Source organism: Xiphophorus couchianus, chromosome 18 (genome assembly GCF_001444195.1).
Source record: "Xiphophorus couchianus chromosome 18, X_couchianus-1.0, whole genome shotgun sequence".
Lineage (NCBI taxonomy): Eukaryota > Metazoa > Chordata > Actinopteri > Cyprinodontiformes > Poeciliidae > Xiphophorus > Xiphophorus couchianus.
Genome location: NC_040245.1, coordinates 19,716,057 through 19,742,718, shown reverse-complemented (window position 1 = coordinate 19,742,718; position 26,662 = coordinate 19,716,057). Strand labels below are relative to the sequence as shown.

The window sequence follows — 26,662 nt, the reverse complement described above, 5'->3', positions numbered from 1 at the left end:
ATCGTCTATACCCATTTGTAGGTGTTAGCTCATTTCCTGCAATCAATGAGTGAGAGGTGGGACTGCTAAAAGTATTTTTGGGGTAAAGAAAACTAATGTGAAGTAATCATATTCAATTGTTTAATAAATTGTTTAACGTAAAACTCTAGTTAAATGTCAGCTAGAACTACGCAACCCTTAAAGAACCTTAGGAGAACGTTCCCTAACGTTTGTGTTTGTTTTTAAATTGACAGTGTGACTATGACCAGGAGTCACAGTAAGTTATGACATAGTAAGTTATTTTATGCAGCCAGTATAGCAGGAAAACTGATAAACCACGTGTCCATGTAGAGCACAATGTGGAAAACTATTTTTTTCCACTGTGAGAGAAATGTTACATTCCGAAATAGCATTTCAAATAGCTGTAAAATAGTATTTTAGAGCTGTTTATTTTTAGAGGTTATTCGCAGGGGAGCAGACTAGTAAAAAGTAGCCATCCAAGAAAATTACTCAAGATTAAAAAAAAGTATTCGATATAAAGGCTACAAGTAGTAACAAATTATCTAATCAGATTTACTATTTAAAAATATTTTTGATCAAACAAAAATATAGTTGTGTGCAAATTATTTCAAAGACTACAACATATATGTTTATAAAAATATTAAATATTTTAGCAATTGGAAAACTTGTGACTCCTGGTCATAGTCACACTGTCAATTTAAAAACAAACAAAAACGTTAGGGAACGTTCTCCTAAGGTTCTTTAAGGGTTGCGTAGTTCTAGCTGACATTTAACTAGAGTTTTACGTTAAACAATTTATTAAACAATTGAATATGATTACTTCACATTAGTTTTCTTTACCCCAAAAATAATTTTAGCGATCCCACCTCTCACTCATTGATTGCAGGAAATGAGCTAACACCTACAAATGGGTATAGACGATGAATGAATGGGTTATTATTATTAATCTTATTTGATCCCAACAACACAGCAACACTTAAGACTTCTTGTGTTATCAATAAAGCAAGTGTCCTTCATAAATAACATATACACAATTTGAGCTGTTAACATTAACTCTCTGAACTACAGGCCAATGACAAAAAGAACGAAGTAAACAAACTTGTTTTAGTTTCACTGGATAGCACATGACTTGCTCCCCCGACACACACGTACACAGAGCAGTGGAGTCCAAGTCCGGCCATGACCAAGGCACATGTTGTACAATCAGGAATGGTTTTGGGTTTTTTTTATTGCAGGGATTGTGCATCTACGTGTGCAAGGCTCTAGATGTTTAAATCTGTTTTCCTGTGTTGACTGGACTCTAATACGGATGTATGTCAGCAACTACAGGGTAATAATAGAGAGCTTCAACATTGATGGCTCTCCAAACATAGGAAATATTGAGAAACTCTACAAACTTCCTGAAGAAAAACAGGCAAAAGTCAAACAAATTGTCCAAGACAGTCATTACAAAATCTGGTACATTAAACAAGAATTACTGCTGCTACATCAGAGCAAGGCAGAGAACTCTCACACCCTCCGGTGGTTAATGAAGTGTACTGCGAAATAAAAAATATGAAGCATAGATTTTCATGAAACATTTATTCCAAAAGTTTGGACATGTTTTCTGTTTGAAAACTAAAAATGATCTTAAAAGATAAGCTAGGAAGAAATAAGAATATAAAATCATGTTAATAAACTTGAAGGAGTTTTCTATTTTATAAAACGATACAAATAATTTCTAAGTACCGTACTTCAGAGTCTGAACATACCATTGTGAGACCAGCTCCTGTCTCCCTGAACTTCAGACCTTCCCCACAGATTTTAAAAGTGTGTTCCTGAGGTATGTTCGCAGCTGATTCATCAGGTCTTTGTTCTGACCCTCAACCCAGTGCATCTCAACCCCTACGTCGTTTCCCTCTGGAATCACATTCAGTAGGCACTTAAACAGAAAGTGTTCGACCCCTCCAGGAGTTTGGGGCCGTCCGGTGTCACCGGTGCTCTCTGCAGCAAGAGTTTTCACGTCCGCTTCCTGTCTTGGTTCTGCGCAGACGGAGGAATCCATGTCCACATCCTCACCCCCTGCATTTTCCAGTGCCTCTTTTTCTTCTTGTCCTTCAGCCGAGGTCTCAGTTTCTGTGCTCGACTCTTTTGAAGAAACGGATTTGCCTTTGAGGTCGGCATCCTGGCTCTTGTCATTTCCTTGGTTTTCAGTGGAAACGGGAGCAGCTGTGACCGTACTGGTTTGTATACTGGTCCCAGCACAGGGAGGCGCCCTGGGAAGTTCTCGCAGCTGACGTGTCTGTTCACGCCTCTTCTGTCGGCCGTGGATCCAGGTGTTCTCCACAGCAGTCAGGAAGAGGCTCTGCTCCTGTTGTCTGCAGGGGACCCGCTTATGCAGCACCTGTAGAACGACAAACAAGACCCCGACCAGTTCAGCATGATGGAACCAATCCAGAATAGACTAACGAACAGCAAAAACAAAAAATTCTACAAACCGAAAACCTTGCCTTCACTTGTTATAGAGATGCTGTATATGTCAAATGACTTAAAAGAAATCTAAGTAATTTAACGTCTTGAAATTTAATTTCTGTCTCTTTAAAACTTCCTTCTCTTTCCGAAGTAATCAGCACGGCATCACACCATGGCTCCTCTATTAACATTTTAACAACGATTTTTATCAGTGTGGCACTGAGAAGTAGCTTGTATAATGACTCAGCTGATGCGCAGTTCCACCATGTGTTTGCTAATTGCAGCTGGGTAGTCTGAAGGAGCGGAGTGAGGGAGTTTTGGGAGAGGGCTGCTCTGTGAGGCGGAAGCTTGGTAACTGCAGCTCAGAGGAAGAGCATTGTCTCGAAGGTGGCGTTCGGTCCTAGGTGTTTTGCACAGTTTAATGGTTGCCATGGAGATTAATGGATTTCTCAAACAGGCAGGAAAGAAACAAGGCAACAATATAAGTATGTTTATGGTGAGGGAATAACATAATAACATGATGTAAAGCGAAAACCAAAGTTTATTTTGCAGAACACTGCCCCTTTAAATACATTTTGTTGTGTACTTGCAGTCTCTATGAGTGCAGAAAAGTGTAGTTTAGTCTCTCCCAGTGATGCATAGATATCTTTTTATTCTGTTTGGTTCTATTTTTTAATCTCTTCAATGTTATCTATTCCTAATTACATTTTCTTAAATAATTCAGATAATTTACTGCAGAACTGCTAAACAAAGTCTTAGACTTTCAGACAACTAATTTTGCAAATCCGCCACTTCTATTTCTTGCAGACATTTTGCAAGTTCAAGAATGCTAAAGCTACAATTGGATAAGTCAAGATGGTCGGTTGTTGGGTGTATTAATACAACAGTAAATTACACTATCCCGCTGTATCAGAATATCTTCGAAGTGCCTGGGTAAATTGTATTTTTCTCGAAAATGTTTCCATATCAGAGGGGAAGTTGTCTCTTTGCACAAAGCACTTCAAAGACGAGTGCAAGTATCGTTTTGATTGAATAGTAATAGTTTTTGATTCCCTTTGAGATCAATAAAATATTTTTGATTTTGAATCATTTCTTTCTGTCTCTCGAAATGACAACAAACTTTATTTTAGACATGAATTTACACTAAAATTCATGTTGATGTGACGTTCTGGCCACTGACTTGATAGAAGGAAGATTGTGTCTTCTTAGCACCGTGTGCTAACTTTTAGCTCCAGAATGAGCCAGCTGAAAAACAGCCAATGGGCTAATTCAGGTGTATTTACAGCAACGGTAATTAATGTGCATTGTCTCTGCAATGCTAACTGCCTAAATAATTTGGTATTGTTTATGCCATTTTTGACTTGGGCAACATAAGATTTAAATACAAGGGAAACTAAATATTGTTGTAACTCATAATCATAAATTCTCTGGCAGAAAAAAAGATTCTATCTTGTAACTTCAAAAACTTAGTCCAGAAATATGGAGGGTAAAGGAGATTTTAATTTTTATTTGACTTTTCCAGTTGAAACATACACATGAAACATTATATAGGATTTATAACATGTAAATCCTATAAATCCTGAAATATTAAAGTAAACACAGTGTGTTCAGAGAGTTTTAGTACAAATCTTTAAGTTTATATCTAATTGAGTATATGTGGATATCTAATTCTTTTATATAAAGTGCATATAGTGAATTGTGTGAATGAATCGGTAAAGACCAGCTTCAGACAATCATTAATAATGATAGACTTAGCAGTGGGAACATAGTCGTGAAGCTTACCCGCAGCTCAGTGAGGGTTTTCTCCAGCAGAGCAGTGATGCTGTCCACAGAACTACAGCTGCTGCTGCTGCAGCCTGCAGCTGAGGCCTTGGCCTGGAGCTCCTTCACACCTGCCTCTGGTAGTGTGAATGACAGCGGCTTCTGAGCCTTCTCCAGTTTACGCTTCTTACTGGGAGGAGACTGGAGGACAACAAAACAAAGCATATAGTCCAACAGTAATCTGCACTGAAAGAAAATCTGGACAGGTGAAATGTTGCTTATCTGTACAGTTTAGACTAAAATACAGCAGGGAGAGGAATGATTTTGCTGTTACGAAGGGATTCACCTTGGTAATGCAAAATAATCTCAACATTTTTCTAAATTGGATATTAGAAATAATGAAAAGAAAGTTTTCACCACTGCTGTAACATCTATTATTTCCATCTGAATGCATAATAGTATCATGTAGAGGAAAAAGGATAATTGTGAAAGTAGAGTTCAAGCTGACAGCAGAGGGCAGGGTTTGCTCAAATGATGGGCTACACCTTTCTGACTAAATTAGCAATCTGAGATTACATGTTTTCATTAAGATGCAGTTTAATAGAATAGAAGTTTAATATATGTACCTTTTGTTTTATTTATTTTTATTTGTAAGTAGAGCACTTTGGTAAAATTGCTGTTTCTAAATGTGCTTTATAAATAAGTCGAATTAGATTTTTTATGTGACAGGGCATCTGCTGAAACACTTCATTTAGAGGTTGTATGTTGCCACAATGATTTAAACAAACACATTTTTAAAATTAAAAAACAAGCTGTTATATTAATGAGAAACGAATCAACTCATTCCTACGTCACTATCAATGTGAGCACATTCATCGCTTGCGCCACAAGAGGGCGCTGCAGCGGCGCGAGCTTCCACCTGAACCTGCAGTGCATCAAACAGCGTCTTTTGTCTAATCTCCTCTATCGTCGGGCTGTGATGGGCGGTGGAGGTCATTATCCAGGCATAACTCGGCAGAGACGCGAGCAGCGACACGAATGCTGCACCCATGAGTCACTGCGGTCGGGTCCAGCGAGGTGGAGGCGGCGGAGGTCTGCGGCAGCGGAGACGGAGCTGACAGCATGGCCGACTGACCTAGAAACAGCCGAGTGGAGGAGCGGACCGCGACCTTCACACTGCTGCACTGATCCGGAGACGAATCCCACATGCTGCTGCTAATTATCTCCTCTCTCATTTAGAATAGCAGTCTGCAAAATTTTTTTTATTTGTATTAATAAATATTTGGAAATGTCTGTGTTTTGGTTTATGTAAAACAAATATATATATATTTAAAAAACATATTAATACCGTTTTAAGGGCTCTTTTTAAAATCTCATTCATAGTTTTGATGGTTGGACTTCTTTAATAAAATGGGCTGAAGCATGACTTTTTAAATTTTTTCTTATTGTTAGTTTCTGACGTCTCTCCCTCTTCCTTTCAAGCTTTCTAAAGATCTGCACCTCATTGCACAGAGGAAGGAAATCAATAAAATTCATCAGGCTGAACCTGTAGCCCACATCCTTGACACAGATTCTTTAACTAATGCAAACAAACAGATTTTAAAATGAAACATGCACACTCAACACTCACACATGTGCTCTGTGTCCCTTTTATGATTGCTTTTCCACTCCATTATTCATCGCACTTCACAACCCTGACCTCACTGCATGCCGCATCGAACTCACTCACACAGAGCAAGTCGAGGATAACCAATGAGGGAAAATATGACATTTTTTGTTGGTTTAAAAATGCCACTTTTAAAACCTAAAAAGTATGTACTAGGTGGTTCTTTTCCGACATAATCTGCAGCTAGTCACCCCCATCTCCGCTCTCTGGCTATATTTATGTACAGGAAACCAAACATAGTCTCACTGGAGACACAAAATGCAGCAGCACCATCCACCTTCAGGCAAACATTTTAAATCATATTTGACCCAAACCTTTGTGTGAACTCTGCACCTTTCTGTCCTCTGACCAGAGGCCTGCATGAGCAACACAGAGCTTCAGGGCTGGGATGAAGCCCAGCATATTTTCTCTTCTTTTATTCTGTCCACCTCTCCTATAAATGCAGTCACCTCACAGCCTGGTAATCGTGATGATTATCGCTCCTACCAAATGAAAACCTCAACTTCAAATTCCCCTGCTTTACAAAATATTCAGTTTCAAAGGCAAATAAATAAAATAATTCTGAAAAGTTTTGTAGTAGTGATGTTATGACCTACAATGTGGATATGCCACAAGAAAATATACATTTATGGAAAGTTCAGTGGAAGGAAAACGTGTAAAGGATAACTGGAGGATCTCAAGCTCCTTTAAGAGTTTGAGAAGATTCACAGAACTTGGACTGTGATTAGAGTCAGTGCTTCAAAAGCCACCAAACACAAAGAATCTATGGAGGATTGTGAAAAGGAAGATGAGGCCCAACAACGCAAACGAATGCTACTAATGAATCAAACTGGGATTTATTAACACCGTTTTCCTCCATGCAGCCTTGGATAAGTGCAATAATTCGTGCAAAAGTACTTAATGCAAGAATATGACGTTCTGTCTGAGAATTACATGTTGGGTTTTCATTGATTATGTTTACTAAATGTCACACCAATAAACTAATTCGTTTTTTACATTTACTCAAATTTAGAGATTTAGATTCGTTAACTCGGCGTTTGGTATAATTAACTTTTAAATGTTTTGGATTATATTTTAAAGCTTCTCTTTAAAAGGTTTGGTAGAACTTTGTCCGCAGCTTTCCATCTCAGCCCACAAGTTTTCTACGGGATTGAGACCAAGATGGCCGATCCAAAACACTGACTTTATTAGCCTTAAGTTACTCTGTTAATACGGCAGCATTCTTCCAAGTCATTGTCCATCTAGGAGTATTTTTTGTGAGTCTCCTCACACAACATGAAGCTGCCACCTAAATATTAAATTATTTGCCCCCGTGTGTGATTGAAAGTCCCCCCTCCCTCCTGAACAGAACAGAGGAAGAGCTGGACATTTCCATTGGGTTTATATTATTTTGGATGAATCTGGCACCACCAGATATCTGGAAAATGTACCCAAGCATGAACCAGACTTGTGAATGTCTACACTGCATTCCTAATATTGTGGCTAGTTTCTTTTTGTTTTCAATGTTCTCACATAAAGAAGAAAATTAATCTAGGTGTTGCCTTTAAATACACATCCACAGGTTTGGCTTTATTTCACACAAACGTTACAAATGATGCTCTTAGAAGCTCACAGAACCATGAGAAAACCATTTGTATTTTCCAAAATTGCTTAATTGCATTGCAATTGTACGTATGCAATATAGGTTTGAAGAAAGTAATACAAATATACCCTAAAAAAAAATTATCTTAGTATTCTGGCGTTTTTGCAAATGGGAATAAATTTGGTAATCGTAGAATCGGAAAGGTTTATGTTAGTTTAATGTCAGTTTAATTAACTAAGTCAATTAACTTTTCAATTACATATAAACTGATGGAGATGACCCTACATTTGGATGCTTCCATGTTCAAGCTAACTTTGTAACTCCAGATATTTTCATGGCTTTGGTGTTGGTGGTGATGATATCTAGCAGCTTGAAGGTAAGTAGGTCACAGCTGAACCTCTGTCACATCTGTCACACGTTGAACGTCACAGTCATGAATGAACATTTTCATGGCCACCACAGAAACATGGGAACCGAGCAAAGAACCACACATGGATAAACTCTGCCATGTGACGACTACCAGTAAACACACACACATGCTATGAGGGGGTCTGCGTGAAACCGATGGCAGGCCGCTCCCGAGCGTGAATGATGCTGAGCGCAGAGCAGAAGAAGTAGGCCAATCATTCTGCTCTGCTGCTTTTGTGCCAGAAAGGCCAAAACAGAGAGCTGCAGCAAAGTGTCACAATCTATTCTGTTTAACCATGTTTAATTCAGGGTTAGGCAGGGTAACAGAGCTGCGGCTTCGTTTTTCATCCCCTCTTTCTGTCACAATCACTTCCAACTTTCTCCGGGTCCAGACAAGTCAGCGTGCACAGAGCACTGCCCTGGCAACTGTTGCCTGGCTACTGCATGCAAGAAATCCCATAAACATCTCCCCAGAGGACAGGAGTTAAGTGCACATAATGGATCAGGGCTTGGCGAGGAGGACAGGATCCAGATTGAAGAGAAAGAGAGGGCTGAGGATGGAGCATCAGTAAGAACGGAGGAATCAGAAAACAGGTCCTGATCAGAGTCGGTAATTTATAGGCCTAATTTTATTAACTCGCCCTGATGGCCAATGGATTACACATCTACAGGCAAGAAGCTTGATGGCAATTAGCAGCTGGTCACACAACAAGCTCTGAAATACACTTAATGGATACAAATACAACTTTGAATCTGGCTCACCCCTCCCAACTATTCCTTTAACCCAGTTTGGTTGCAACAGCATGAATCCTGGATATCATTTTGTCTTTCAACTGGTCCATCGTTTTGCCCCTGAACATAAACATAAATGCAGGGTGATTCAGAAACACGAGTCCATGCATTCACAATGTCTTCCAGGATTACCTGTACAAAGGTGTGCATAATTGATCAATTTAAAATTATAATTCTCAGACTGCAGCATTACTTGTAGAGAAAAGAGTTTGAAAGCATGAAATGGGAGTCAGGGCTTTAAGTTATCAGGCAGCTTTGTTGGAAAACCAACTGAGTCTATAGTTTGGGCTCAGGAGGCAGCTCTCTGCTTTTAAGGGTAGGATTTAAAGTTTTCTTGTGATGAAGCTGACAGGTCTGACCCAGAGCTCTCCTCTTATTTATTCTGCTACAGGCTCAGAGAGCCATGTGAGATCCTTTGAAGTAACCATCACATTCTTCCTCACTGTCCTGTTCTTTACGTACACAATTAAACAAAAGCAGTAGTTCATCTATTGTGTTTTCTAATTTCCTCCCAAACGAGGCAGAGTTTTCTGCCGTCTTTTAACCTCGTCTTAATCAGTGGATCTCTTGGATTTCTGAAGGATCAGTCGAAGGTTTCAGTGTGTTGTCGGCTGCTGCTTATCTCATGGTCAGAGGAACATGTTTTTGTAAAGTCGTTTGAAACTCCTCCATAAATCAATCAAGGAATTATAAAAGTGAAGTCATCGTGTGACGACAAATATCAGATAATGGCAAAGAAACAAATATAAATGGGATCTTCAGGCTCTTTGTTAAATGAGGGCCAAATCGTTATTTTTTTGTTGAATCCAAGAAAAAAACCAACTAAATCAGTCCAAAATAAAAAAGTCACTAAAAATCTATTCATTTCTTTTGATAAACAGCAGAAAAAAATACAGCGCAATTTATCAGCAAAAACTTAATTAAAAAGAAGGAAATGATGCCTGTCAAGTAATCCATGTATTGTCTGCCAACTAGTGTCAGGGTTCTTGTACATTTACCATTAAAAAACATCCAGACTCATATTTCAAAATTATTCCATCAGCCTTTAGGGGATTATAAACATTTGAGCACAAAATATTCCTCTAATTAGGTATTATCATCTGTTTTTGCACACCGTTTCACACTTTATGGCATCTGGACAAATGTAGATCAGTTACAATCCATGATAACTAAACTGCATTTCATAAATAATAATTTTTAAAAATCAATAAAATCTCAGTTTGTACTCTGTTATATCTTTATTCAAAATGCCTTGTTTGGTTTCTGAACCAAACCCAGTTCAAGAACCTTCGGTTTAAATCTCAGACGTAAAAGTTTCTTGAGGCCCAAAAAGCAATGAAATGTCCCTGTTTGATCAGTCAGAAGATTAAAAAAACCCAAGGTGGGTCAGGTTTTGATGTGGCAAAAGAAAATGGTAAAAACATGTCAATTGCATTTTTTTTCCTTTTAATTTTACTCCTACAAATTAAAAGAAATAAACCTTCAATCTTTTTCCTGTCTCCTTTTCTTGGAGACGATAGTGCGGTAAAAGTAAACCAAACAGAAAAAAACAGGAACTTACTGGGACCGTCACATCGTCATAGAAACTCCAGGCCAGCGCCCAGCGCATGGTCCGTCCCTGGCAGAACTCTGTGTGGGTCACTTTGGGCACCTGAGCACCAAAGAGAGAGAGTCAGAGATGGCCAACGCAATAAAGTGCTGAAGGAAATAATCTGCCTGAAGTTCCAGACATTAAGAGGATAACCAGCATTGTGCTCAATTTTCTCTCTCTTTTCCATCATCATGAGATGAGAGCATAAGGCTAACGCAGTCACTAAGTTCTGCTTCATTTTCTATCTATTTGAATCCAGCTAGGTAAATATGCTGTCATGATACACAAATGATGCGTGCAAGCATCAGGATTCATAATTACAAGACCACACACACTGAGTCAGACAGATAAAAGCTGACTAAGGATAAAGTGTTGTTTTCCTAGCATGCCTTAAACAAAAGGTTAGTGTTTATGGAGACATGGCGACCCCAAGAAACCATATTTTGCTACAGAGATTTTTAACCTCCCAGCCTTTTTCTTAACTATATTCTCTGTAGATAAAAGATAAATGGTCATCATCCAGCAGAAGACCCCAGAACATAAATAGTTTTGAACTACTGTTCAAAAAATCCAAAACACATAGATTTAAAACAAATCTATATTTGTTTTAAAGTAGTATTTATCAGCGAAAATAATCATGGGAAAGGTGAGTGTGCCAATACAACAAATCTTTTATTCTTACACATCTTTATCAGCCGTTCCCATAATTATGAATACATGTAGAGGTTTGTATGACTAATTTTCTAACTTCAAAGGAAAAACACACAACAAGGTTTAAATTGGGTAATTGGTGATAAAAGCTTTGGTATATTAACTAGAGAGGTTTTTACTGAAAGATGCTTTAAAGCGAAGCATCGGTCTCCTCCCTGGATGTTCGCCAGCCCTGCAATCACTTGGACTCAGACCTCTGGAGGAGGTTTCGGAGTTTGCTCATGTTTCTGCATGAGCAAACTGAGATCAGAGGCCAGAGTTTGGTGCTGCTCCTCAGTGGATACTCACCCCTTGCTTCCTCAGCTCCTCTTTCAAAGGTGCCAGGCTGCATTTCTTCCCCAACATGCAACTGTACCACCTGCAGAAAGAAAAATCAACATCAACCAGCTGTTTGTGTGCACCCAAATGAGCATGTGTGTGTTAGCAGCCCACTGTCCAGACCTAAACTACAAAGCAGAGATCAAAACAACCAGGCGTAGGCTTCAGGGAGCAACACAAAGGCAAAATGAAAACATGAGAAGCAGGAAAACATCCGGGTGCTCATGGTCCTGAAGCGCACAGAGAAACGGTTTTGAAGTGTTCCCGAGGCGGAGGCCTGATCAATAATCGCTGCTGCGCAATAAAGACGCGAGTCTGGTGTTGATCAATGTGCAGCAGAGTCCAACTGGGGCACACGGAGGAAAGATGAAGACATTAGGGAGCACCGGTCTGGAAACTTGGCTGGTGAAGCTGCGTCCTCCGGGCTGAAGTGGAGTTTAAATATCATCTTCTGTGATGGACGCAGGCAGCATAGGGCTCATCTGCAGCTGTTGGATCCATCTATAGAGGATCTCATAAGCATACACAGGCATGCTAAAATCCAGTTTTTCATGATAAATCGTTTCAGAGCTTTTTCCACTAGTAGTGTGGTATATACAGTATATCCAACACAACGCAATAATAATGTGTTCACACTGTTGGACTATTGCTTTACTGACTTTTGGATCAATTTCTCACATCTTGACTTGTCGATATTTACCTGACCCCACAGATTTTCACTCAGGTTGAGTTCTGGACTCTGGTTACAGAACTGCAATCGCACAATGTATCTCTTGCTGAGAATTTAAAATATACATTTGATTTGGACGTTATGTTTGGACTCATTGATAAACTAATCTTAATCCTCAACTTTCTAGCAGACACCTGAAGGTTCAGTGTTTGGGACTGTTTGTATTTTCTTAGTCCATGTGAAGAAAAGTTATGCTGGAATATTACATTTTGCAGACATAATTCCAAAGTTGACATTTTAAGATGGATTTCTAGTGAACATCAGTTTTCTGTGGGTCTTTTTAAGACTTAATTTAACAATTTTCTGTTAAAATGAACCGTTTGTGTGTGGACAGATGACACAAAGGGGATGTCCATGCATGCTGGGAAAGTGATGATGCAGGGAGGGCCTCATGTCAAACCTTTAGCTGACGTAATGAAATATTGATCAGCTGTAATAATAACAGATGTTCCCCACTTCTAATCACAGCGGGGAAGGAAATCCCCTGAAAGTCTTCCACCAACAGATGCTCCTTCAGTGTTGAAAGAGTGCAGCTGCACCAATTTACACTTTTGGTTTCCCCCCTTTGAAAAGAGAAGGCAGAGGATGAACTCAGAAATCATTTTCATATTAATAGAGAGATGAATCAGGAGCATCACTTCAGCTCTAGCTGCAGCATGGAGCTTCTGTCTGACAGTAATTACCCTTTAGTGGGGAAGCAGGAGAAGGCTGGGGTGGCAGGGTGGACCATTTCTAAAGGCTGGCACCGTTTCCATGGACACCTGGGAGCTGTGGTATTCCAGCACGCAGCTGGGAGTGACAGCCAGCTCCGCTTGGTCGGTCTAGAACCTCAGAGCTGCTAAATAAATCTGGATTCGCTCCGACTGCCTCTCCCGTATTCATGATTTTGCAACACGGAGCCACATAAGAGCAGGCAGGTGTTAACATCAGTCCCACTCCACTGAAGCATCATGAACAAACACACACACACATGCCTACACGCCCACACACACACACACACACACACACACACACACACACACACAGAGTATGGTGTGTAGGAGCCAGAGCAGGTGTGGCCTGTCTAATCAGGTCTAATAGCTCCACTCTGCTGGGGTCTCACTTGGCTGCTTGGGTGACAGGCCCGGGAGGGGGACGTGACGGCTGCCACCCAAACACAGTGGCTCCCCTGTGGCTCCCAGATACAGCGCGGGGAGTGTGTGTGTTCCTAAATCATTACAGTAACTGAGGGTGACAACTACATCAGCGATCCATCTGCCCGTTTCATGTGTCAAACTCGAGGCTCGGGGGCCAACTCTGGCCCGCCGTAGCTGCTTAGGTGAAACAAACGCCAAATTACATCAGTCAGGCTCTCCAGTTTTTTGTGATTCAAGAATTGCGGAAATTCATGCAAAAATCGAGAGATCCTTACGTTTTTCCCGCTAATGCATAATTGTGGGTTTATTGTAAATCTTACAAAGACTGTCAAAAGCATTGGATTTAAGTGATGCCAACTCCCACTTGCAGGTGGCAGTGTTTCTTACTTATACTACACTGCTGCCTCAGCCTTACTTGATGTCAAGTTGCAGTGTGTGATCGGTGTGACGTGTAACAAAAAGTCACATTTACTGTCATACATCTGTGTAAATATTGCAAAATTCCTTGCAAATATTTCTAAGTTAGCACCACAAAATCTGTGATTTTGATTGTAAAAATCAGAAAAACAATCACAAAACCCTGGAGGGGCAATTCAATGTTAAAAGATGTTCAATACTATTTAATTTAAGAAGTATGTATTGAATGCAGAGATAGCTATTTATTAATGGGTTTTATCAATACATTCTGGCACATTCACGATCTTTATATGTCCCAAAATGAAAATGAGTTGCACACCCCTGTCTAACTCTCTCTTCAGCCAATCTGAGTCTCTTCAAAGCCATCCAAACTGCAGCACACTTCAACATCCATCACGCCGCTACCATGTGTAGCTCTGATGTGTAGATATTTCTGCACCAAACATCCACTTATGCAACAACAACAAAAAAAGGACTTTTTGTCCTCACCGCAGCCGCTTCTTCAGCTGCAGGCTGTCATGAATGATCCTCTTGACAAACTCCAGTTCACCGCCCTCCGCCATGATCTCAGTCACTCCGCCCGTGTTCACCGAACTGGGAGGAGGTCTTCGTGAGTTTCTGGAGTTCACCCCCTGCAGGGAGAGCAACAAGACAGACAGAGATTAGGAGGAAATCCTATTAGGGGCTTATTAGCTTCACGTAAACAAACAGCATTTCATGCAGGAGCCGAATGAGGCTGAGCCAGAACTAAAACACAAAGATAACAAAAACATTGTGGTGAGCTTTTCACACTCAGCCACACCTCCTGCAGCTCATCAAGACGTTGATCTGTTTCAGTTTTTGTATGAATTGCTGCCTCAATGTGGTGTAGCGAGGAGTTGTTTCCGACTGACTCGAGGAATGATCCAAACAAGTGTTTTTTTAAATATCCCTCAGCTTTCCCCGTCTTTTGTTGTGACTGTCCCAACTGTTTTGGAACGTGTTGCAGACATCAAATTCAAAATGAGTGAATGTTTGCCAAAAAAGCATGACGTTTGCTAAATTTCCAAGTAGACTGCTGCTCTGGACATAATAAAACACAGTGGACCAACATCAAATCAAGAGAATATGTTTTTCTTCTTTCTACTCCATATTGAAGATGGAAAGAATAATAACCAACACGAATAAACATCTTATAATACATTAGAACCTACTGTGATGCACCTACCTTTGCTTCTAGCTGGTTGGCGAAAAAAGGTGGGTTACACATGCAAAAGTCATAAATAATTTCTGTCTCTTCTTTTAAGGCGTCCATCAGTAAAGTCTTCTGCGGGACTTTTACAACTGTCAAAGAGAAAAAACGAATTAGTAAAGTAAAGCAACATAACGGAGCCTGACGTGACACCGTTTTATTTTACTACCACTCACGATACATCAAAGCCCACAGCATCATACGACCTACATCGTGTCTGAGCCTGCATTCACCTTTCACCAGGTCTGACAGCTTGTTCTGCTCCACATTCTTCTTTGCGTAGTCGAAGCAGATGTCGTCCACCTCTGTGGCGAGGAAGAACCAGCCGTTCATGGTGGCTCCCAGTAAGGGATAAATGCAGGACGCTCCGGTGCCTGAGGAAACAGGAAACACATCTCTGACGTCTGAAAATAACGTATGTATCACTATGAAGATTGATTGTGGCCGTCGGGGAATGACATGGAGAGGTGCGCTGATATTTTAAAGTTTACAAAAGACAGGATGCGATGCGCTACTAAACACTCTAAACATCCGGAGCCAATAAACGTCAGTTCCAGCGGTGATAATCGCATTATTTTAACGTAACAAGATGCATTATTCAGGTCACACTCAGAGAGAGACGGCATCCTCTGCTAAAGGGACAACCGGCGGTGATCCATCAAAGAGAAGACGGCTTCATTCTGCTTACTAACAGCTACAGGGTCACCAATCAGTGACCTGGAGCCTCACAGAGGACACGCCCAAGCCTCTGCAGGGACAGCTCAGAGTTGTTTTTGTCTCTCAGACTGACAGATTGGACACGAGCTGAGGCATCTGGACAGGGATTTGAGTTAGCACTGGGAGAACTGGGAGTGACTAAGGTCTTGTGCTGGGGGCTCTAAATGACACTTTGTAATCCTCTCTAATAGAAAACATAAAGAAAAACAGAAAGGGGAACATGAACGGCTTAGAAAAAGGAAAAAAAAAAAAGATTTGTTAAAGCAACCAATGACCTTAAACATCCAGCCAGCGAAATAGCAGAATGGGTTAGACCACAGTACAGTCAAATCTTATAATGGCCTAGCCAAACTCCAGACCTAAACCCAATTAAAAATCTGTAGCAAGACCTAAAAATGCCTCTCCACAAATATTTACAAATATTTCAGTATGAAGTTTGTGAATGTAATGTGACTGAAAGTTGGTAAATCGAAGGGGTGTTAATGTTTTTACAACACGCTGGAGCACATCATAGTTTAAGGACACAAAGAAAACAAATCTGATTTGGTTAACCCTCCCACAGTCTTAGTGCAACACTCTGGACGAGCGCGGCAGATGTCACGGTCAGACAGCGGGGAAGCAGGACGTTTGTCCCATCAGACCGTCAATTACCGAAACTACAAAGAAATAAACTCATAAAACCAAACGTGAGGTCAGTCCCAGTGGACAGAGTAAAATACTTGTGTAGTTCAAATGACCCCATCTGTTAAGATCGCAGGAGTTTTAAAGTGCAGTCCCACAAAAACAGCATAAAGCTTCAGTTTATGTTTGGCTCCCAGTGCAGAAACCTTGATCTTAGCAGCTGTATGTCATGCAATTAAAATATATTAAATTAACCTGGAGAATTCAACTATTGATAAAGATGAGATATCCTTGCCATTTATTTCACCTCCTGTTTCTTCTAAGGCCCAAACTGTGGAAACTGTATTTAAATTTTTTTGTGTAGAAATTTTAAGAAAACAGCTTATTAACAGCTTATCAGCACCCAGGCATGATGGCGTGTGAGCAGTCAGTAAGAAATGCAGTGCAGGGTGTACCGATGTCGATGCCCCGGCGAGGCTGCTTCTGGCCGTCAATGAGGTCCTCCACCCAGTGGATGTAGTTGAGGCGCAGGGGGACGGTGGGGATGAGGCGCTCCAGAGGGATCTCAATGGTCAATCCAAAGTCTTCCTTTAACAGAGTGCAGGTGAGCGCGCGCACCGCCTCCGGCTCTTTGAAATTCACACTGCAAGAAAACCAGATTAAAGTAAAAGTTTCTGAAAAAGTTCAATCGCACACATGACAAAAGCAGATTATTGGTAGAGCTGTTAACGCTAACGAGTTAACACGTGTAGTAAATCATAGTTTTAACACCTTAATATTACATAATGCAGATTAATCACATGACCTATTTTGACCTAAAAGCCCCTCTCCTGCGGAGGGTTACCTAATTCACAGCAGCACAGTCTTGTACGAATTGCAATAATAAATTATTCTTCCCGCACAACCAATTTATAGTTAACATTTCTAAATTACAATTTGAAACAAAGCGACTCATTTTAAACCATCCTGAATATAAAAACATAGGAAACTGAGATGTTTGGTTTGAAACAGTGAAAGATTTTCTTTAAACATTTTGAAGTCAAGCATGGTGATTAATCTGATTTATTTTTTAAAATCAATTCACAACACTAGTTATTATTAACGTGGTCCCTTTTATTTGTTCAAATCAGCTTTTTGTTGAGTCAAAAATCAGAAAGGAGACTGGTTAAAATAATAATGACTTTATTTCTACAAGTTTGTTGTATTGTGACCACAGAGGATAGCACTATGATTAAATATTTAGCAACTTTTCTTACAATAAGTATACTTGCTGCATAGTTTACACACTTTGCAGTATTTAGCAAAGCCTTATGATTAGTTTGGGACCAAAGCCATAAAAAAAAACGTTAAATTTGGCCTGATTTCACTTATCTCTATGTTGGATTAACCTCTGAGGTCACTAGACAGTAATTCACCAAACTGCTCTTAAAACGCCACTTCATTAACCCGCTGCAGCTCTCTGCACCGAGCCTCATCACTTCACATTTCACACAAACATACACACGAGGGACGACGTGGGGATAAGCAGCCCATCAAATCAAATCCCCCCGCTGATTACAAAGATTTGTACACACCCAACACAACACAAAGCTCCACACTTTCTTATTCCCAGTGCTCCCTGCCTGACTCGTCTTCCCTCCTTCACGTGTTTAACTATTTCAGCTGTCGCACCAGAAGGTGTGGGCGAGGTAGCTGTAATTAAAGCTTCGCCGGGTCCTTTTACACCTTGGCAGATGCAATTAATTACATCCTGGTGATTGGGAGCTTCGCACTGCGCACACCCATGGGTGGTGTGAAAGCAAACCGGCAGGATGATAAAACATTTGCGGCTGAAAACGATGCAAATGTGACACAATTTATCTTGGATTTTGGTTTTAGATGCTTTTTAAAAAAAAACAATTTACATTTTTATCCAGACAGGGGGAAAAAAACAACTTTATAAAATGGACAGAACCTTTATCAGATTCAGCAGCAGTTCAATCATTTAACTCAAGATATCATGACAGCAAACATTTGATCTTTCATCAAACTGACAGTGTTACAGTTTAATCAGACAAACAGAAATAGATTCATGAATATGATGAATCTATTTCTGCACCTTAAAAATTTAGTAAAGTGAAAGTCATAATGTGCAGTCAAAAGCTAATAAACGTAAGATATTTTCTCCTATGCAGTTACAAAAAAATTACAAAAGATGCATTGGAAATCAGCTGGTTACTGAACTCAGACTGTTTTTAAGGTAAGAAACTTTTAAAGCTTTTTTTTCTAAACAGAAGAGAAATTAAAACGATGTATCATTTTCCTTTCAAACAACGTCTCAATAAAATTTATTAAATTTTGTGGTTCTTACGTGACAAAATATGTCATATTTTTAAAAGGCTCCACATCTAAGTGCAACCAGTTCATGCTAATAAACACTCTTCAGGGTGGAAGTTAGGAAGAAGACTGTAGGAAGCAGACTCAAAATTTGCTACTTTCATCATCACTGAGGTGTTAAAATAAACAAAATATGTTGACAGCTGTTCAAAAATAAAACTAATTATAGCAGTTGAAATGCTGGTCAAATTATGTGATTGGTCAGACCACAGATTTCTCTGCTGCAACACTTCCTAATGGGCATTTGTTAATAATACCATTACTAGTACTTTTCCTCCAACACTTACTACCTTCAGTCTCTGTACCAACAACACCTCTTGCATATGTTGAACACATTTAAATTATTATAATACTGAGAAAGAATTTGTACAGAATAATGATGGAACAATATTCTCATGACAAAACATGCTTACCTGATTTTTGAACCGAGCCAAGGCTTTGGACAGATAACAGGAAGGCTGATGAAGTAAAGCAAAGCTGCTCTGTTTTATTATTTTGACCTTGAAAACATCACAGAAGATGCTGGCTATCATTTGAAAATGAAGGTCGGCTGTTCACAGTTTTTAATGTTAATTGCTAATATGAGCTACTAAAGACAGCTTCAAAAGTTTATTTTGCAAACATTTTGTCTTTCGTCGGAGGAAGGACCGAGGTTTTTGAGCTCTCAACATGCTGCGGTACATGCTGAGCTCTGAAGTCAGAGTTAAGATACGGATCTATATTCTCAAGCAAAGAGCAGTTTTTGCATTTCTGATAAATAGTTAATGACCTGTCATTGCATAATATAATTTGAATACTATTTCTCCATTATACTTCTTCAAATCTGAATAATCAAAAAAACAATATCCGTCAAAGGGTCACAAGAAAACGAAAAAAGAAAAAGAAACGTACACAATGGAAGTCTGACACAAAATTGTGATCAGTGCACCTCTCACTGAACATGGATTGATTATGCAAGTAATTTTATTCACATGTACACCATTCGAACTCAGGCTGATGCTTTGTTTGTTTTGCTCGGAGTGAAAAAGCACCAAGTTGTTAGAATTATGCTGCTTACCGTTTATCCACTATCATCATCGGTGGCTCTGCTAACTAGCCCAAGCATTTAAAGCTGGCTCCAACGTGGGAAAGTAGCTGTACTGCAATGGGGAAGGTGTGAACAGCACGAACACAAGAATGATTAACAGCGCTCCTCCTGACTGACTGGTTGTTTCTGACCAGGAGTGGTGTATTTGCAGACGGGAGGGAGAAGGAAGAGGAGCTAGATTTTTTTCACACTACTCAACATCTTTAACAAATATATATATAAAAAAACAATTTTTTATAAAAGCATACGGCAGCTTTTAAGCAGAAGAACTCATCTCTTTCAATTTTTCCAAATGAAGAGTGAAACAGGTAAACTTTTCTCACTTCAAGTCTGAGCTCCAACGTCCGTCATCTGATAAACATTCATTAAGCTAACTGGTCAGCTCAACAGCTGCTGACCTCCAACGATCCACCGCAAGATTGTAAAAAGATGAGCCGAGGAAGAAACTGGGTCGGGTTATGGTGAGGAACCAGGCTAATGAGCGAGCCGCGGTACATCAGCGTAACGCTCAGAGCCGAAATGAGAGCCAGCCTCTCTCATCACCTCCTCTCTACCTCTCACATTTTCAGCCCTCATTTCTCCTCAGAGGCATCATTAGATAGAGATCAATATTCAGACAAGCGGAGGCTGCTCAGGCCGCTGCTCTATTTTTAGACCTTTCCGTGTGTGAGCCTGTGATGCGGGGCCGGCCGTCTCCATGGCAACCACACCTACTGAAGCTGATGAGCGGCGCACGCAAATCCGGCCACGCTGGAGCAATGGCTGATGGCAGGGGAAGAGCGTGAGCGCGCCCGCAGCGTCACGCCGGCGTTAGGGCTCGCCGTTGCGTGCCTACGCCACGGACGAAGCCGACGGGACTCAAAGAGGGACAAACACGAGACGAAAAAGTTGGTGCCGGAGTGGGATTCTGAACGAGAGCGGAGGAAGAAAGTGTTGAAACGGAGAAGGAGCTTCACTGTCGGCCGAGTCTGTGAAGAAATAAGAGTTTGTGTTCTCAGAGGTGGGGAAGTCGTTTTAGACAACAGACCGGTGAGACAACTGAACGCTTTTATGATCAGCATTAAAGCACAAAAAGTCAGACGTATAAACCCGGCTCACAGAGATAACCTTCATCTGAACCCAGTAGGAGATCAGGGAAGCACATTGTGCTGATTAGGCAGCATCTTTTCTCCTCTCAGCTGTTTTACAAACCTATCACAATCGCCTGCATGTAAAGATAAGCTGTTTGGAAAGGTCATTTTATATTTAGTAAGCTACAAATATTAAACAGCAGCTTAAAACTGCACATGTAAACTTTTTTTTTTTAACAAAAGACCACCGTCTTTAGCCAAAGACGAAGATTTGTAGGGGAACGATCAAAATTCTGCATCCAAGGCGTGCCGTGGTGGCGTAGTGGTTAGCGTGACCCGTATTTGGAGGCCTTGAGTCCTCGATGCGGCCGTCGCGGGTTCGACTCCCGGACCTGACGATATTTGCCGCATGTCTTCCCCCCTCTCCTTCCCCATTTCCTGTCAGCCTACTGTCATATAAGGGACACTAGAGCCCACAAAAGACCCCCTGGAGGGGTAAAAAACAAAAAAACAAAAAAAACCTCTGCATCCAACATCACCAGTCTGACTCCTGCTGTGATAAATCTACTGTTGCCGGCCACTTCGTTAGGTACAGCTCTTCAACTGAGTGGTGCCGCAAACAGCAAATCAGCCAATAACATGGTAGCTCCAAGCATTTAAGCATCTATAGATGTGGAGTAGAAAACATAATCCAGAGAGTGGAAGAGGGAGAATTTCAAATGATTAGTGCAACATGTCAAACCTTGAAGCAGCTGTGCTGCAGCAGCAGAAAAACAAGCAAGATGTGACTCCTTTCATTACAGGGAGCTGATCCATCTAAAAATCTTGATTTTTTTTGTACTCTTCTCCTGACTGATACCTTGTAAACTGTGTGATTGTCATCTTTTTTAAAAGTCTGCTTTTAAGACCCACCAGTACTGCCAACCCAGTAATTTTATCTTAATTAAAAAGATACATTCATAAATGAAGTTCTTTGCTTTGTAACTCTGTGACCTAAATCCTTAGATAACAAATAACAACAAGAACAGGTTAATCACATTTACTATAATTAATAATAGATTCAAAGTTAAGCTGCTGTATTTAATAACAATGTAATTAAAGCTCATTTTTAAACAATGACCTAATAAAATTAGGTAAAATTGAATTTCTTTTTAAATGAGATGCAAATAATTATGCTTCCAACCCTTTTCTTTACCCATCAGTGATGAGCACTGTGAAGAACCACACCAAGAAAAGCAGCTCACTTTTATTATTTTTTTTATAAATCAAAAGCTCTTTGGCTGCAATCTACATATTGTCCACTTAAGATTCTGCACTGCAGCTAAGGTTTTGTTTCCTAACTTACTGCAAATGCAGGACCCTCCTAGAAATGACTACAATAATAATACAATAAATGAATCACTGGCACTCCAAATGTGGGTGGGGGAGATGTCAGCTGATGAACAAAAAGCAGCAGATCTTTCCAGAATGCTCTCCCCGCGCTTTATTGTCACAAAAACACGCCCACACACGTCACTGGCTCGCTGTCTGCTTTTCTGGAAGAATTAAAGAAATCCACGACAATGATTTCCAATATTCCAACAACTTCTTCAATTAAAATAACCACAGATATTTGACAAGAAGCTTGCACAGCCACAACAGCTTAAAAAAAGAGACACTGACATCCTCATAGTGAATTTAAATTAAATAAGTGAATTAAAAACCCGTCAACCTGCAGAGTTTCCCTCACCTCGCTCTCATCAGACGGCTTAAAAGCCCCTGCATATTAGCAGCTCGACTGTGCATCACTGCTGGGTAACGATCAATTTAAACCCATCAAGGTTCCTCATTATATCTCCATTTTCTCTTCTAAGAACCTGACTATTAATACATCTCTGAACAGAAGTGGAGTGAAAATTTTACATTTTTAAATTAAGTGTCAACCAGGCTAATGCATCTTTAATAACCGCTACTCCTTCCAAATCCTATGCCTTCTGTTCGCCTCACTCCACACCCCAACACACTGAAAACAAGCCAACATTCAGGGTGATTTTTGGTGAGGAGAGGGGTTGTTATCTTTCCCCCACTTCCATTCAAATCAAATCCAGCACATTTCTGCAGCTGGGGTGCTATCAGCGCTCTCCACCGGCGGCCTCTGAATGAGGGGAGACGCGTCTCCTCTGAGGATGGAGCGAGTGTCTCCCTGAGATTACTCTTATCCCCCAATTTTTTGCTTAAATACTTTGAAAACCCAGTAGATGAGTTGGTTGGAAGATACAAAACCACGCTAATCCTCCCATCTACTGACGAACCGCCAGACTTAAGAGGGAGAGGAGGAAGAGGAAGGACAGTACTTCAGACGGCTAACCTGAACACAGGTGTCAGCTGGAAAAGCTGAAAGAACTCTGGGATGTTTTCAGGTTTTTTGATCTGTTTAGAGAGAACCGAGTGACATTTCAGGTACAAAATGTTGTGACCAAATAAAAGAAAGCAGGATTTTCATCAAAGAAAATGTGTCTCAAATCAAACCCAAACTCTCTTCTGTTGCAATATAAAATACAATATCTGCAGGATTTAATCCATTTACCAGAAGTGAAGCACAAGTCTCAGACTAATCCTTTGTGTCTCTGCTCTAAAAGCTCTAAACTCAAAGCAAGTTCTTTAATTGTCTAAATTCAGTTTTCACACTGACGGATAAAAACCTGCCAGCTCTTTGTTCATCTTCTGTCTGCAAGGAAAAAGCAGACACAGGAACGCCATCAAATGTTAATTAGCACTTGTCAGACCAGCATAGGGAACGGTGGTTTGCAGCATGCCCACACACGCACACTGCGTCCACTGCAAGATGGCTGCCTGGCCACTTCACAGCCCACACTAACGTGTTTCCACACACCAAGAGGTTTCCCAAACCCAGACGTCCATTTTCATCTGGATAATGAGGAAAAGTGGTTTCCTTACAAACAATGACGACAGTATGATTTCCAAGGCTTAAATCATTTTGCTTAAGGCATAATTTACTGGTCCTCACTGAGGGTGTTTTTATACCCGGTTGTCTGGTTGAAGCAGTTCGATTGTTTTCTGCTGGTGTGGTTCACTTTAATACTAAACCTTTTAAAAAACCTGTTCACCCCCTCGCCTGTAGTGGCACTGCACTATAATCCACTGAAGGAAATGACACAAAAGCTTCAGAAGAAGACATGAGCGCAACTTCCTTCTTCACGAAACTTAGCTAAAATGGAGTGGCGTCAGATTTTAGCTGTTATAGGATTCCTCTTAAATCTCTGGCAAAAGACCATGAGTCATTTCTTCCGCTAGCGTTAGGTTACTGCCTTTGTTTCAGTTGCATTTACCCAGAATGCCCTGCACTGTAGTCCACTTCCTGCTTTTGGAGCAGCCTCTGGTCCAATTGGCATTCACATATGCATTCAAACTGTGCCAGAGTTCACTTCAACAGAAGACCAACATTTTTAGACCAGAAATAGTTTGTTTGGTCCAAACAAACCAGACTTTCTTGGCAAATGAACCAGAGTGTGATTAAAGCAGATTAAACAAGTCTGTTCTGAATGAACCCTAATGGTTTGAAACCAATACTGCTTTCTGGTTTCTATCAAATCTGATCTGCAGTCTCTGAATTTATCTGATTCCAGTTTTATAAAAGACACCAACATATAAGAGACAGATGGGAGTAGGCTGTAAAGGCAGTAGGCTGAATCCATCAGAAAATTAAGGCATTATAAAATGAAATGAAAGACGTGTAGCGCTCTTCAGCACCAAAGACACTTTACAATGAAATTATTATCTACAATTAAGCATCAAAGTATCCCTAACATCTGATCTTTATTAAACTCAAAAAACTGCTTTTTAAAAAAAAAATTTAACCGTTATAAATTTTGTAGGCTGACGAATGTATAGGCTGAAATTGTAGGTTTAATTTTCAGGTATTCATGGACAGAGGGGTATAAAATCTGACTTAGTTCAACATATAAGCAGCTGGTTTCTGATCCAAGCCTATTAAAGAAAATTTACCTAATTCCGATCTCTGGACGATTGAACTGAACTTTGGTTTGTATCACTGGAAATAAACATCAGGCTAACATCAAGCTAACTCATCATGAGAGCTCAGTAAACAAGAAGGAGCTATGAATGTTGTTTTATTTTTACTTCCTAGTTCCAATCAAAGCATCATTAAACAAATGTCAACTTATATATTGGTACTTCTTTACCAGAATAACACAGCATCTATTATCGTCCTCCGTTAATTTGAAACTCCTCTCAGTTTTTTTCTGAGTCTAAATATGTGCAAAGGTAACCAAAACATAAATTGGAAAGCTGGAAACAAAAGCATGACAGTGAACGGTGATGCATATACTGACTCATATCAGTATATGCATAAAAAAAACTGAAAAATGATAAATGTAGCAACACTGGAGTTTCTCTTCTATAGCAGCAGCATAATCCCTACATTCACAAATTTTCTTTTTTTTAAAAAAATGATGTTTCTCAGCATTTTGCTGCAGAGGCCATACAGAGAGTTTGGCATCTGATCCAGTTTGGAAACGTAAAACTACTTCATGAAATTTAATAATCCTAAATTAAATAAAACAAATAGTGTGTTCTACATAATTGTAAGACATTCAAATAAATGAAGTCTCACTGACAAATGGGGTTGGGCTGCACAGTGGAGTTTGAAGGTGCTGGGTTTGAATCCTGAGTTGGGTTTTTTTCAGCACTTGGTTTGCATATCCACTACAAGAGGTCAGTCATTTTATGACTGGGTTGTGACTATTTAAAACAAAACGTAGAGGGGGAAAAAAAACAAACTTACACGGGTCTTCCTGTGAGGCTGGTGTGAACATGCTGCTGGAAGTCCGGGTATTTGGAGGCCAGGTAGGCGAAGTCCGGAGGTTTGTCCTTGTATCGGTTCCGAGGATGCATAGATTTATTGAGAGCCATGGGGATAATCCTAGTGTCCAACAATAACACATAAACAAAGACGAGCAGATATTACCCCCATAAATATTTGACATTTATTTTAAAACTACAAACAGAAAACATCGCTCTTCAGAGGAAAACTACTGCTCTTCTCCTGACTGGAAAAGTCAGTATTGATATTATGTTTTCAGATCTTTCAGCCCAAAAACTAAGTGCAGTAAAACACAAACCCACACAGAGGCTAACTTTGAAAGCTAACTTTGAAAGCTAACTCTATGACCAACCAAACATCCGGTTTCTGTACCTGGTTGGATGAACAGCGGCTTAATCTCGTTTTTAGCAGTATTTCAACTCTGGCGATGAAATATTTAACGCAAAAGAAGATCAAACTACTCACGTTGTTCAGACGTTTCTCTTTCCTGAACGCCTTCCAACGTCACGCTGCTGCGCGTTGACGTCATCGACACGTCCCAGACGTCGTTTTTCTTCCTCGCACCTTTATTTAATCCTTTAGATTTTCACGTTACTAGCTTTACTCGTTGAGCGCTGCTGATATTTTATATGAAAGGCGATTAGTGTCTAATTTTGAGAGGGAACGGAAAATGATCAGTATCAGAAATACTTTTTTTTTTTTTTAATTCAAAAAGTATTTTCTATTAATGTAGTCCGTGAGTATGAAAAACCTTTAAAATTGTATACTTTGACTCTACAACAGACAGGAATGAATGTGCCATCCATACCCCAAAATAAAGGGCAATAGTCCAACCCAATACTGAAATTTTTGAATGAATAAACTAGAAAGTGCAGAATTTAAGCCACTTTAATCACATTTAGACTGTGCAACATTACTTGAAAGGATTAATGTTCACAAAAGAGCTAATCTTTTGTGAACCAAACCAGCAAAATTTTAAATTGTCTAAATGTGACATACATATCCCAAAAACTTTAAAGGCACTCCTTTACTTGTAGAGGAGAAAATAAAACTTTTTTTCCCCCTCCAACACAAAATGCATGTCACACTCGGTCTATGACTTATAATCTTAAATCAAATGTGGTTTAATTCTTAGATGACTCAAAATTAGATGC

At 40.0% G+C, this 26,662-nt stretch overlaps 1 protein-coding gene across 2 annotated transcripts; it reads right to left on the bottom strand.

Moving 5' to 3' along the window:
* Positions 1-1,562: 1,562 nt before the first annotated feature.
* mettl16 (methyltransferase 16, N6-methyladenosine) lies at positions 1,563-26,080 on the bottom strand. Of its 2 annotated transcripts, none has more exons than XM_027999269.1 (10): positions 25,974-26,080; positions 25,470-25,607; positions 16,588-16,775; positions 15,028-15,168; positions 14,771-14,886; positions 14,053-14,195; positions 11,251-11,320; positions 10,222-10,311; positions 4,234-4,413; positions 1,563-2,383 (listed from the first exon to the last, which is right to left on the bottom strand). In XM_027999269.1, the coding sequence occupies exons 2-10, from the start codon at positions 25,595-25,597 to the stop codon at positions 1,784-1,786; spliced, it is 1,656 nt and encodes a 551-aa protein (XP_027855070.1). In that variant the 5' UTR covers positions 25,598-25,607; positions 25,974-26,080; the 3' UTR covers positions 1,563-1,783. The 2 variants fall into 2 exon arrangements, with proteins under 2 accessions (XP_027855070.1, XP_027855069.1); XM_027999268.1 differs by having other exon boundaries at positions 25,881-25,984.
* Between the last annotated feature and the right edge of the window lie 582 nt (positions 26,081-26,662).

Excerpts from the sequence above, each read along its gene's own strand:
- mettl16 (XM_027999269.1), bottom strand. The coding sequence starts at position 25,597 with ATGGCTCTCAATAAATCTATGCATCCTCGGAACCGATACAAGGACAAA. Across the intron at positions 4,414-10,221 it reads ATGACGATGTGACGGTCCCA|TCTCCTCCCAGTAAGAAGCG; the intron begins GTAAGTTCCTGT and ends GTTGTCCTCCAG. Across the intron at positions 2,384-4,233 it reads AAACCCTCACTGAGCTGCGG|GTGCTGCATAAGCGGGTCCC; the intron begins GTAAGCTTCACG and ends GTCGTTCTACAG.